We start from the raw sequence: 12870 nt of genomic DNA on the forward strand, positions 1-12870 counted from the left end.
ATAATGAACGTAAGCACTTTGTGCTAAGGAAATGGAAAGAACCTTGGAGATCTTAGACAACAGACATAGCTATCCTGTTGTACTATTCCTAGCCTACTCTGTGAAACTGGATTTCACATGGGAACATGATCATTCAAACAAAAAAAAGTCTGCTAGGCTGTAAACTAGACGGAGTGACTGTATGTGTTACCTTCAGGCAAACTGTAGATGCTCAGGAAAGTTTTGTTATGTATCAACGGTAATCTAGAATTGTTTGATTTCTATTCTTTATGTGTCTTCTCAGTGTTTAAATTTTATACATGTATATTTTTATAAGTACAACATTTATACAGGTATATCCACCAAACAAGAATACTAATTATTTACATTTAAAAATCTTCTTTTATATTTTTGTCTTTCGCTAGCTTTGAAATATATGTATATATACCGTTTTAGAATTACTAAAGATGGTAATGCACATTAATGATAGTGGTAAACAAGGGTTAAGGATTCATGGGATTGTATTTTACAAAGCAAGTGAAGGACATGGCTGTTGAAACCATGGGAGGATTGCAGCCCAGCCCAGTGTTAACTACAGTGTGGATGGCTGCTCACCAGAACTGCAGAGCCAAGGCCTTCCTCTTCTTAGCAGAGACTAGAAACTGGCCTTTAAATATTTTCATTTCTATTACGTCTCATAGTTTCTTTTATTTTCTTTCTTTTCTCTTACTCTCCGTCTCCCCTTTCTTTTTCTCTCTCTCTTTAAAAACAGTGTCTAACTCTGTATCTCTGCCTGGACTATAGACTAGGCTGGCTTTGAACTCAAGAGTAGCCTGCCTCTGGCTCCTGAGTGTAGGAACTCCAGTATATACCACTATGCTGCTGATGCTGCTCTTCTTCTTCTTTCAACCCTTCTCTATGTAGTGACAAGCTGTGTTTAGACTCAAGGTTCTCCTGTCTCAACCTTCCAAGTGCTAGGATAAAGCATGTGCCACCAAATACATTTTTCCTCCCCTCTCTTCTTTCTTTCTCTCTTTCTCTCTCTCTCTCTCTCTCTCTCTCTCCCTCCCTCCCTCCCTCCCTCCCTCCCTTCCTCTTTCTTTCTTTCTTTCTTTCTTTCTTTCTTTCTTTCTTTCTTTCTTTCTTTCCTCTTTCTTTCTTTCTTTCTTTCTTTCTTTCTTTCTTTCTTTCTTTCTTTCTTTCTTCTATTTATCTGTTTGATACTTTGAGGAAGACATTGCAGTGGCAAAATAACCAAATATACTTTCAAATCTCCATAGACCTAGTGAATAAATTTTTGAGCCAAACCAGGGGACTTTTGAATGTTGGCTTTTAGACGTTAAGAATTTAGAGGATTAAGTGGGTAATAATGGAATATTCATGTAACATTCCCAAGAGACTGCAGAAAGAAAAGCATTAAAATTTTAAAATTTATTCATAAATGTAAATTTTTTCATTCCTTTCCTACTAGTATTAAATTTTGCTCTACTTACTTGTGACAGACTATTATTAGCTATTTTGATAAGAAGTATATCTAATTAAAATCTTTCTTTTGTTTGTTTCAGTACTGGGGATTGAGCCCAGGGCCTCATGCAGACAAGTACTCTACCAGTAAGGTTCATTCCCAACCATAAAATATTATCTTTTAATTTACCAAATAACAAAGATAGTTTATGACCTCATGGAATCAGATCAACAATTTGCCATTTCAAGCATGAAAAATAAACTTGATTCAAATATAATTATAAATTAGTCTTTATTCAGTTCATCTATTTCTTAGAAAAATAGTTCTTTGAAAAAGTAAGATAATTTATGTATGTTCTACAATTCTCTGATGAGACCATTGGGTGATTTTTTCTGCCTGATAGGTGACCTTTTTGCAGTAACCACAAGTATCTTCAGCTTCCCATCAATGGTGCAGCTGACAGTAGCAGGAGGCTCCGTGAGGCTAAGAGCAGAACCCTTCCCTATCAGGCTACTGTAGCGGGCACAGGAGAGGGAGATGTTCATCTAGAGTTGATTGAATAAGTAAACAGCAAAATAGTGATGACATTCAATAAATGAAGTGTTTTAGTTTGGATTGGAGATAATTTTAGTTCTGTCTGCTTTTGTTCAGGAAGATCAAGTGGCTTTCTATAGCCTTATGCCACATCATGTTGCAAACAGTGGAGCCTTCTCTTTATTGAAGGGCCGTGTATGCTACAGCCAGAATTACCAATTGGCAAACATAAGTGCTTAACTTGATTCATAGCTCTTACTACCCCACACATTTGCTACTTTAACATGAAGCCTTCATATTATCAATATTCTTTCTATTTACATAATTTTAGCCATTGAACACCCTTTCCAGTGATATATTAGGATGCTAGGCTTAGAGCCAGATGGTATGTGTGAGGTCAGGGCCCACCACTCACCAGTGACCTGTGCAGAACAGAACAAAGAGCAGACTTCTCCACCTTTACTGATAATTCCAAAAAGTGTTGAGAAAGAACATACCTAAGCTTTTCTCCCCATTTATAATTTCAAGGGAAACTAAATTGTAAAATTTCTGTGGCTAGCATGGGAGTAAGAATGTTAGCAAGACAATATGGAAACAGACCCTGAGCACCAACTCTCTTTTGCTATCAGACCTGGTCTCATCACTGTACTGCTTGCTCATATATTGCTTCAAAGCAGTTGACTGTGTTAGAAGAAGGGCATTTCTAGTGCAATATCTAAAGAACAATTAGGTCAATTTCAGGGATCCACATGGTGTATTGTGGACCTATAGGTCGGTCATTTCTTCTTCTCTCTCCCCCTTTTGTCTTTCACAGTGTTGGGGATTAAGTAGGGTGTCACGCATGCTTGGCAGCTCTTCCACCACTGATCAGTATTCCAGCACTCAATGCATTCCCATGTCTATGCTCTTCTCTTTGAAACTGAAAACATCTTGTGGCAATTTGCACTGGTTGAGAGAGCCAGCAGGAACAACTTAGCCATCTGAGGGGCCATGTTACTTTGAGACCATTCAAATAGTCTTTCTCATTGGTATTTATCTCTGCTCACTGAGCTAGTGGATGGTGAGATGAACTCTTGGAAGCACAACCTTCCAATAGCTCCTTCAGGCAGGCCTTCCTAAACATGGGCGATGATTTCCAAGGGATACTAAAGAGGTATTTGAAGTCATAAGACTGTCAGTTTTACTAGTTGATACACAATATAAAACAGATTCTAAAAATTCTGAAACATATATGCCATGGAGTAAGTTGCAACATGGGCATGAACTTTTAATGTAGAACATAAAAGACTTCAAAAAGAATTCTGTGCTTGATAGATGTATCCAGGTCTCTCCAGACTTACACATTCTCCCCTGAGTTTGATGCTGTTTGCTGAAGTTTAGAAGGGGTTCACAGGTGCATTCTGGGAGATACATTTTTGTGAAACAGCACAGTTAAAGATTTCTAACAGCAAAATGTTCATTTCATTTGTTTTTCCTACTTGAAGACTTTTGTCTCACAGGAACTAGAAAGACTCAAAGGATGAAATTTCCAAGGGATTAAAAACAATTCTTTAAAACATAAAAAACAAACAGCAATCTTCTAAACAAACTTTGAAAATGAAAGGGAGAGACTGTTTAGAAAAAATGCTTCCAGGGAAAACAGCAGAGACTGGGTAAGGGTCCCTATCATAAGCATTATGGGACATGGTTCTCAGTAGAAGGCCTGACAGACATGGAATGTGGGACACTGGTCATATTACAGGGCAATAAGTCCACTTATGAAGCCAGTTGAATAAAAAAAATAGATTCATCAGTAGGTGGCCTTAGAAACTAACTGCTTCATCACACTGTATGAAGAACATGATCCTCGTAACTTACTTGCTATTCATCTAACAATAGATATACCTGCTTGACTTTGTAAAACTATATATAGAAAATTCAAATACTCTAGATTTACAAAAACTGATCAACACTTAGTCTTTAGACACAGAAAGAAGTATTCATAATAAAAATATCAATGATTAATGACCATAAACTCTTAAAGGTTTTGTTTTGAAACAAACATGAAAACCATTAAGAAATCCTGAACACAATGGGACAAAAGAAGTATTTAAAATTAGTCTTAATATCAGGACTGCTTAGATTTTAACTAAAATCAAAATTTGTTTCTTTATCTGAGATTTAATGACCAGATCCTGTTAATTAAGAAATATTAAAGACTTATATTAGATTATAAATATTTGGGGTATTTTTTTCTAAACATTTTTTCTTAGGAAAAAAAAGAACAAAATTGAGATTTTTTTCCCTCTTAAACAATGCACTGTGTAGTTTGTACTGGCAGTTTCCCATTTCCCTGGACATGCTCGAAATGCATTTTGCTGCCGCAAAACCTGAGCATTGCCAGAAAACTAAGAAATCATTAATTTGAGATCTTAAGCAGGCTTAGAAATAATTTGGTCTATGTTTTTACTTGGATGCAAGTGAGATCCCAAGAGGTTGGATTCAAACTGGAGACTGTACAGCTGGTAGCTACTCATCAGTAACTAGAACCTTGATTTCCACAAAACAAGGTGAGTCTGATGGTCCTCCAGTGCCCAGTGCCTCTGGATTTGGTGTTCTCAGTAAGAAAATTCCTGGCGTGACTTTCAGCAAAGAAAGTTCTATTTTAGAGATTCCAGGCTTGGAAACCTGAGAGCTTGTCCAGTTGCTGCAGTTACTTCCAGTGTTCTGACCAGGCTTGGGAAGGATTCAAAGTCTGCAAGAACATCATTCTGGACCTTGTACTGTCATCCTAGGTCTGTACCCTATATTGAAAACTATTTAATGGCCCAGATCTGGCCTCCTAGCATGGTAACTCATGCTGGGACCAGTTTTGTCACTTAAGGGGGCTCTACTTTTAGTTTGCTAAAAATCATTTTATGAAATTTCCATTTTTAACAGATCTTTCTTGTATGTTGGACACCAGAGGAAACTACAGCCATGTTTGGAGTGCCAAAAGACATTGTTTTAAAGGTGATTTCCAAATGTGGATACCAATTAAATCTTTTATTTTATAGTAGAACCTTCTGTACATTTTCATGTTTATGTAAACTGAATTTCTGTAATAGTCTATGACATGATATTTAGTTTATAGGAAAAAGTTCAAGCTTAAATTCCAAATACTTGATATCTGATCATTAAAGCTTACTAATTTCCATAATTTATAAAGAACATCACAATTGTAACAACTAAGCAAAAAAAAGCAAGGGAAAAAAGAAAAATACCCTGTGAATTGTAACCCAAATAAATGAAAATACATATAAACATACCCTCCAAATTGTATCCTAAATAAATAAAAATCCTGTATTCCTTTAAACAAACATAAGAGTTTTATAATCCAAAGCAAGATGCACAAAATGGGTTAAGAAGAGGTTACAATTTTGCAACAGGAAGTCTGGACAGCTCCTCTAGGCAGTAGCTGTGAAGGAAGTACCTGTGTCTCAGAAACGTTGTGTCCACATGGCCAAGACATGTTTACATCCAGGCCTATTTACAAAGTTATACATTTTGTAAGTGGAAGTACCTTACTCCCCATAAGCATGAAGACATGCAACAGTATTTCATCCTTTCATGTGTGAATTCTAAAGTTCATTGGGAGTTAAGAGTTAAAACTGCAGAACCTGCCTACTGTTGGAAATGAACGGAGCAAAAATGTCAGACATGGCCGAGCACTGGGTCCTGAGAGAGTACTTTATTTGCTCCCTACTCAGAACTCAGTTTTGTTTGTTACAAAATGCAGTCTGGACTCTTCATTTAAACAGTACTTAAACTAAACTGTCCATGCCATGCAAAAATAACATTTTATGCACGGGTATTAGGGAGGGGTTTCTCATATTTTAGTTCATGGCATTATTAATCGCATTTTTAAGAAACAAGTTTTTTTTCTTATATTGCTTTTATAACTAGTCACATGCTGGTCTCACGAGTGGGACAGTAACCTGTGTCTCCTGGGTTGGAATGAATTTCTGGGGCAAACAAGTGATTCTCCATCTTGTACCCTTCTTGACTACTGTCCTTTTGGACTTCACCCACAGCCTGGTAAATGTCTTGCCTACAGTTGTGGTCTGTGTTCTGGGGAGAGGAGGAACCCACACAACCCTCTTCTCTTAAAGGGTCTCTGGCATTGCCAGGCTTGTCTGCTAAGCAGTTGGGACTGGGATCTCCTTGCTTGTCTGGTCTTGACCCTTGGAGGTCTAAGAAGTCCTCGTCTTCTCCAGTGTCTATTTCAGTGAAGCTCCTCCTTTCTCTAGAAGAGAAAGAAAATAGTTTTTGCTTGGGAAATCGTGGGGATAGACCTTTGGATGGTCCCTGACAGTGTGTTGAAACATCAGCCCCCGGCAAGGGTCTCTGTCCCTGGGGCAGGGCTTCTTCTAGAAGGATGGTACTCATGTGCTGGGGGGTGGTGAGCGGAAAGTCAGCTGTGGTTACTGGGAGTGGCCTGGCTGTGCTAGGCGGGGTCTGAGGTGCACTGCCTCTGTTTTCCTGAAAGTTCACTTTGAGGGATCTGGACTTGAGGGGGTTGCTCCCTTTCAGCGAGCTCTTAGGGCTGTCGCTGGCACTGTCAGGTTGCAAAGGACCAAGGGAAGCCCCAGCATCGAGGTTCACAGTTATGTCAATTGGTGCATAATCCAGTGCAGCCTCCCTGGCAGCAGTCCCTTTATCTCGGATTAGTGTAAGGAATGGAGGTGCCCTGGCTCTTTGGGGCTCATCCATTCCTGGGAGGTCTGTGGGGAACTTCATCTGCAAATGAGAGGCAGAGGGTGGTGGCAGGGGTGATCTCTCAGTCTCTGTGAAGTCAGTCGCACAGCTGGTGAAGCTGTCAATGCTGGAGGTGCTTTTCATGTCCACGATGACCTCGGTCTGTGCCACAGCCAGCTGCTCCTGTGGGCAGACCACCTCTTCCATTTCTATCTCCTCCTCATATGCAGATGGTCTCTCCGGCTGTTCTTGGCAGTCTGGGTTCGGGTGGGAATGCGGCTGTATCTTGGTGATTTCATTGTACAGCATCTCCAGCTTCTGGGCGCTCAGATGCTGTGGGCTGGTGGAAGAAGTGTTGTTCAGCTGTTCGTGGGAGTCTTTTTGGCTAACCTCCTGGTACTTATTCTCGTAAGACTTGTTGGAGCTTGTTTCCGACAGCGCCTTCCTGGCCCACTTCCACCGGCTTGGAGACAGGTGATTATCATCCGCTGAGTCCTTGGTATTGGCTGACTCTCCAGCCTTCTCCACAGCCACGTCTATCAGTTCCATACTTCTAGCGAAAGCATCCTTTAAGTTCATAGAAACAATGCTTCCATTTCTTTTGGCTCTTTCAAGAGCCTCTCTCCTTTTAATAGCTTTCTCTTGGCGTTTCTGCTCCTTGTAGAACTCAGAGAAATTATTCACAATGATAGGTATAGGAAGGGCAATAACCAGGACTCCTGCAATGCAGCAGAGGCCACCCACAATTTTCCCTAACAGTGTTTTAGGGTAAATGTCACCATAGCCCACAGTGGTCATGGTGATGGTAGCCCACCAAAATGATGCAGGGATACTGGTGAATTTTGTAGCATCCTCATCTTTCTCAGCAAAAAACACCAAGCTGGAAAATATCATTATTCCCATGGCCAAAAATAATATTAATAAACCCAACTCATTGTAACTCCGCCTGAGGGTGAAGCCCAGAGACTGAAGGCCCGTTGAGTGTCTGGCGAGTTTCAGGATCCTAAGGATGCGCATGATTCGGAAGATCTGGACCACACGTCTCACGTTCTGGAACTGCAGCACACTTCTGCTGGACTCCGTGAGGAAGATGGTTACATAGTACGGCAAGATGGCCAGGAGGTCAATGACATTCAGTGGGCCTTTAAAGAATTTCCATTTATTTGGTGAGGACAGGAATCTTAAAAGATACTCCATGGTAAACCAAGCAATGCACACGGCCTCTACGTGTGCCAACTTCCGGTTGTCGCTGGGTTGCTCAAATTCATCCTTTTCTTGCAGCTCCGGAAGTGTGTTGAGAGACAGAGCAATGGTGGAAAGAACGATGAACAGGATAGACACGATGGCCAGGATCTGGAAAGGAGAAGGAGGTCCACATTAGCAAAGCCTCTTTGTTGCTCTGGCAACCATACATGCATTGACCGTTCTTTGAGTGATAGAGAATGCTCTTGGTTATTCCAGAAAGGCTTTACAAAAGTCTTTATAACCTAGAGTTCCCTAAGGAATATGAATACTCTTTATGAGCAATTTTGCTAAACAGCCTCACACACATTTAGATTTCAGTAATTTGACGGAACCTGAGTTCTTACTCTCCACTGTCTGAGGTGTGGGTTATCACCATTTGGAAAGAGCACCATATGGTTGTCATACCTTCTTGGAGGTAATCAGGTGGTCTCTCTTAGAAAGCTCAACCTTTTTTTCATAGTTACCTGGTTTGTGCTGCTTGAGTGAATTGCCTTACATGCTATATAAGATTGGTAGAGAATCTCAAAGCTTTGTTTTTTTATAGCTGTGCACACCAATGCAGAACCCAAATATGAAGGAGTGGCCAGGTAAGATGCCTTCTAAGAACAAACACTTCTCATTGGTCAGCATTGATTTGAGAAGCAATCAGGGATAGTCTTTGTCTGGAATGCAGATTTTTGCTCAACATCACATGGGAGAAGGAGATCATGTGCTAACTTCATGCAGGAAGACTTTTTTTTTCATGAAGAGTCTGAAGAATAGACAGAGATGTCAGTGAAGGACAGACAGATTCCCCAGACTGAGGGAAGGGTAACACAGTGGGAAGAAAGAGGCCAGCATCAGAAAGAAGCAAGAGGAGGATCTAGTGACTGAGTCAGAATCTGCTGCCCAAGCTCTGACATTGGGTATTTTGTTTAGTGTGAGACCTTGGCCAAATTATTTAACCTTTCTGTGTCTTGTTTACAAATATGTTGAATGAGTGCAATGGTCATAACTACTTCCTGGTTGTGTAGCAATTGCATAGGATTCAGACATTGGTAAATAGATAAACGATATTCAGATTGTTGACCCAAGATTTCAGCATAGTGACACCAAGTACCAGAAAGGGAATTTGGGAAATCTATAAGTCCATACAAAATATAGAGAGTGTAAAGGGGAATTTCCTGATTCTCACTTAATATTCTAGATTATGGGGGCATATCAGGAAGATTTGAGTTAGAGAGCAATGTGAGGGTGTATCTATACTTAGAAAAATGGGTACGTTTGGAGTACATAGCTCTTGGAGTAGGAAACACTTTGCCTAGTTTGGGTCAACTGGCTTTTTCTGATCTTTATCTATGTTCTTGCATGGATGAATGTCCATCATAAAGGAGTATCCCTTTGAGCTAAGGCTCTCTAACTTTGACAGATATCATTAGTAACAGGTTTTGTATTTAGCTCTGAGGAAAATAACCAAACAGTGACCGTTTTACATAGAGACTCAGCATCTAGTTAACATTTTCAAGCACAATGATTTGTCTTGAGGCCATAGATCAAAGCTTACTAAACTGTGAAAAAAATTAGTTTGTTTTAGGACTTCAGACTTCTCTTCCCCCTCTTGGTATGTATACATTGTGTTTGTGTGTGTGTGTGTGTGTGTGTGTGTGTGTGAAGGTGCCTACATGCTATGGTGCCCTTTTTTAAAATGCCTTTTGTCTTTCCCCTACAACCAGGTAATGTATTGTTTCTTGAGTGTACCTCAGAATTTCCTTTTTAAAAGGAAATTTAAAGGAAATGTGTTGTGGTCTGAGAACACCCACATTTTTGACCTTTCTTGAGCCAGGTTGCTGGTGTTTTTATGCAGTGTACACTAAACTGGTGGCCTGGAAGATTCTGGGAGACTTCTGTCTCTACTGCCCATTTCCCTGCAGGAGTACTGGGATTACAGATGTTTGTGCTGTGTACCATCTTTCACAGGGCTTCTGCAAACTCAGGTCCTCCAGCTGGCATGACAAGTGGGTTTTCCTATTGTGCCATCTCTCCATCCTGTTTCCTTCCCTTTATGTCTGTAAGCTCCTCTACCTGGGGTTATTCTCCTCTCACTTCCTTCCTCTTATTTCTTCATTTCTATCTTCCATTGTTTCTCTTCCTGTTCTTCTAGCTCCTATTTTTCCTCTGCACTCACTGTAAAAAAGAAACTATAAGAGTAAAAGGCATTTCAGAACATCTTATGGATACTAAATAAAAATGTGTGGCTCTTCAGCTCCAAAAATCGTGCTTTATTAGCAGGATTTTGCCTTCTTTCCCCTAGAATCAGGTAATGTATTGTTTCTTGAGTGTACTTCAGAATTTCCTTTTTCAAAGGTAGGCCTGTTGACCTGGAGATATGGCTTAGTGGTTAAGAACATTTCTGTTCTTGTTCAGGATCTGAGTTCGGCTCTTGGCTCTCATGTCAGGTGTTCCCACTGCCTCTAACTCCAGTTCCAGCTCCAGCTCCAGGGATCTGACATTCCCTTCTGGCTTTAAGAGCACCCCCACACGTGGATACACACACGTACATAAATAAAATAAATCCATAGGGGATGGGAGATGCTGAGAGAACACAACAGGGCTGACACATGTGTTCTCACAGAGAATGGAGCAGCACAAGATTTGCATAGGCTCAAGCCAGTTGGGGTCCCAGTATTGAGAGGGGATCGAGGGCATGAGCTCCCATCCCTAACCAAAAAGCAACCTCCAGTTGACAGCTGGTCTTATGTGGTAGGTATATAAGCCACACTTAAGGGCCCGCCCCATGCCCAGCAATAGAAGGCCAACACGACATGAACTCATTGGTTTTTTTGGAGATTTATTTTTGGTTCATATTGCTTTATTTGGCTGTAAAAAATTTTCATTGACCCTTTACTTATATATTATACTTTCCAATTTTGTATTTTTATGTTTGTGTGTGCTTCTAGTGTTCTTTTTTTTTCTGTTTTGTTTGTCTGTTTTCTAAAGAGAGAGAAAGAATGGAGTTGGGTGGGTAGAGGTTGATGAGAAGGATCAGGGAGGAGACATGGATGGGAAAACTGCAGTCAAAATATACTGCATAAATTTTCAAAATCATTCTATCTGTCAAATGTTCTTTTTAAAAGGCAGTCCAGTGTATCCCAATAGAAGCAGCTGTCTTCACCTACCATAACAGACTCCTGGAGTGGAAAAGCCAGTAAGAATGCCTATTTAGATGAGCCTGAGGATGAAGGACTGTTTACTGGAGGCGAGACAGGAACATTCACATTAAGGCTTTCCTTTATCAGCCAATGGCAGGGCAATTCCTACACTATTCTTTATCTGAAGCTGGTCACCTCTTACCTGTTATCATGCTCTAACACAAGAAACCAGGCTTGCCTGTGCAGTTTTTAGGGGGCACACTCTCATTATCACACTGAGATTTTTCTTTCTTTAAGACAGGATTTCAGTATTCGCCAAAGGCTAGTCCTCAATTCACTATGTAGCCGAGGCTGGCCTCATACTTCTGAACTTCCTGTCTCTGGTTCCCACAGGCATGTGCTACCATACCCAGCTCTGGACATTTTAATATTGGGACTTCTTCTATGATTTTTGTACAGATACCCATACTCTGCATACCCACACTGAATAGCTCCCCAGCTCAATTTCTGTGATGATACTGATATTTGTCAATTTTGAGGGAAGGAAGAAAATCAGAAATGCAAATGAATCCATCTTACTATTTTAAGACTCTCTTTAAAGGTATGGCATCAGGAACCAGCCCCAGGATCTTATACCTGCTAGGCATGTGCTGTACCACTGAGCCATAGCCCTATCTTTCAACCTTTGGACAAAGAATAATAGGTCTTCAGTTTTCCTTGTATTCAAAGCTGTCTTCTTTCTTTCTTTTCTTTCTTTCTCCCTTTCTCCCTTTCTTTCTTTCCTTCTTCCTTCCTTCCTTCCTTCCTTCCTTCCTTCCTTCCTTTCTTTCTTTCTTTCTTTCTTTTTTTCTTTCTTTCTTTATTTCTTTTTTGCAAGATTTATTTCTTTTATACATGTGAGTATACTGTTGCTGTACTCACGTACTATACACACCAGAAGAGGGCATCAGATTCCGGTATAGATGATTGTGAGCCACCATGTGGTTTCTGGGAATTGAACTCAGGACCACTGGAAGAGCAGTCAGAGCTGTAAACTGCTGAGCCATCTCTCCAGCGCACTGTTTGATTTCTTTTTCTTTTTTCTTTTTTTTAACTTTGAAAATTGCATATGAAGTAAATTCTTCACAAATCACCATCTCCCAAAAAACTCTTGGTACATTAAAAATGAAATACAACACCAGCCATGGTGGTCCTTTAATCCCCGCAATCCAGAGGCAGAGGATTCTTTTGAGTTTGAGGCCACCCTGGTCTACAAAGCAAGTTCCAGGACAGGCAGGGCTGTTACAGAGAAGCTTTGCCTCAAAAACAAAACAACGAAAGTCCCGACACTACAGACAAGAGAAAAGTGTCACTATTACAACATTAAAAAAAAAAAAAGCCACAGAAACATCCGACCAGTTTAACCAGGTGAAGAGGACACATCCTTTGTTCCTGCACTGGCCCCACAACCAGCGATTCCGGGTACCTTCCAGGATCACGGTAAGGTAAATCTTAGGTTCCTGGCTGCCCTTCTGACTGCTGGGAATCTGCTAGAACACCCCACAATCAACTCCAAGCTCCAAGAGTCCCGAAGTGCCTGCAGTTTATGTGTCATGTCGGGGAGAACTTAGCACACTCACCCCAACTCCCACACATCCTGTCCCATGACGCGGCACGAACACCCGGCTGCGCACATGGCCACTGCAGCGCTCCCATTGTTTGACTTCTTAATCAAGATTTTTTTAAACCCAGTAATGTTGTGTAATATTAATACAGACTATAATCTAGATGTTGACAACCTGATAAAGATGACTTCGTTTAACA

General features: G+C 40.6%; 1 protein-coding gene across 1 annotated transcript in view; it reads right to left on the reverse strand.

Annotated features, from left to right (window-relative positions):
- Positions 1-5668: 5668 nt before the first annotated feature.
- Kcnb2 (potassium voltage-gated channel subfamily B member 2) overlaps positions 5669-12870 on the reverse strand; it is a 405973-nt gene continuing 398771 nt past the window's right edge. The window contains exon 3 of the mRNA XM_028770096.1: positions 5669-8047. Coding sequence (XP_028625929.1) covers positions 5903-8047 — 2145 coding nt within the window. The 3' untranslated portion in view covers positions 5669-5902. The remainder of the gene's footprint in view (positions 8048-12870) is intronic.

The sequence above is a fragment of the Grammomys surdaster genome, unplaced genomic scaffold (genome assembly GCF_004785775.1).
Source record: "Grammomys surdaster isolate TR1022 unplaced genomic scaffold, NIH_TR_1.0 64, whole genome shotgun sequence".
Taxonomy (NCBI): Eukaryota; Metazoa; Chordata; class Mammalia; order Rodentia; family Muridae; genus Grammomys; species Grammomys surdaster.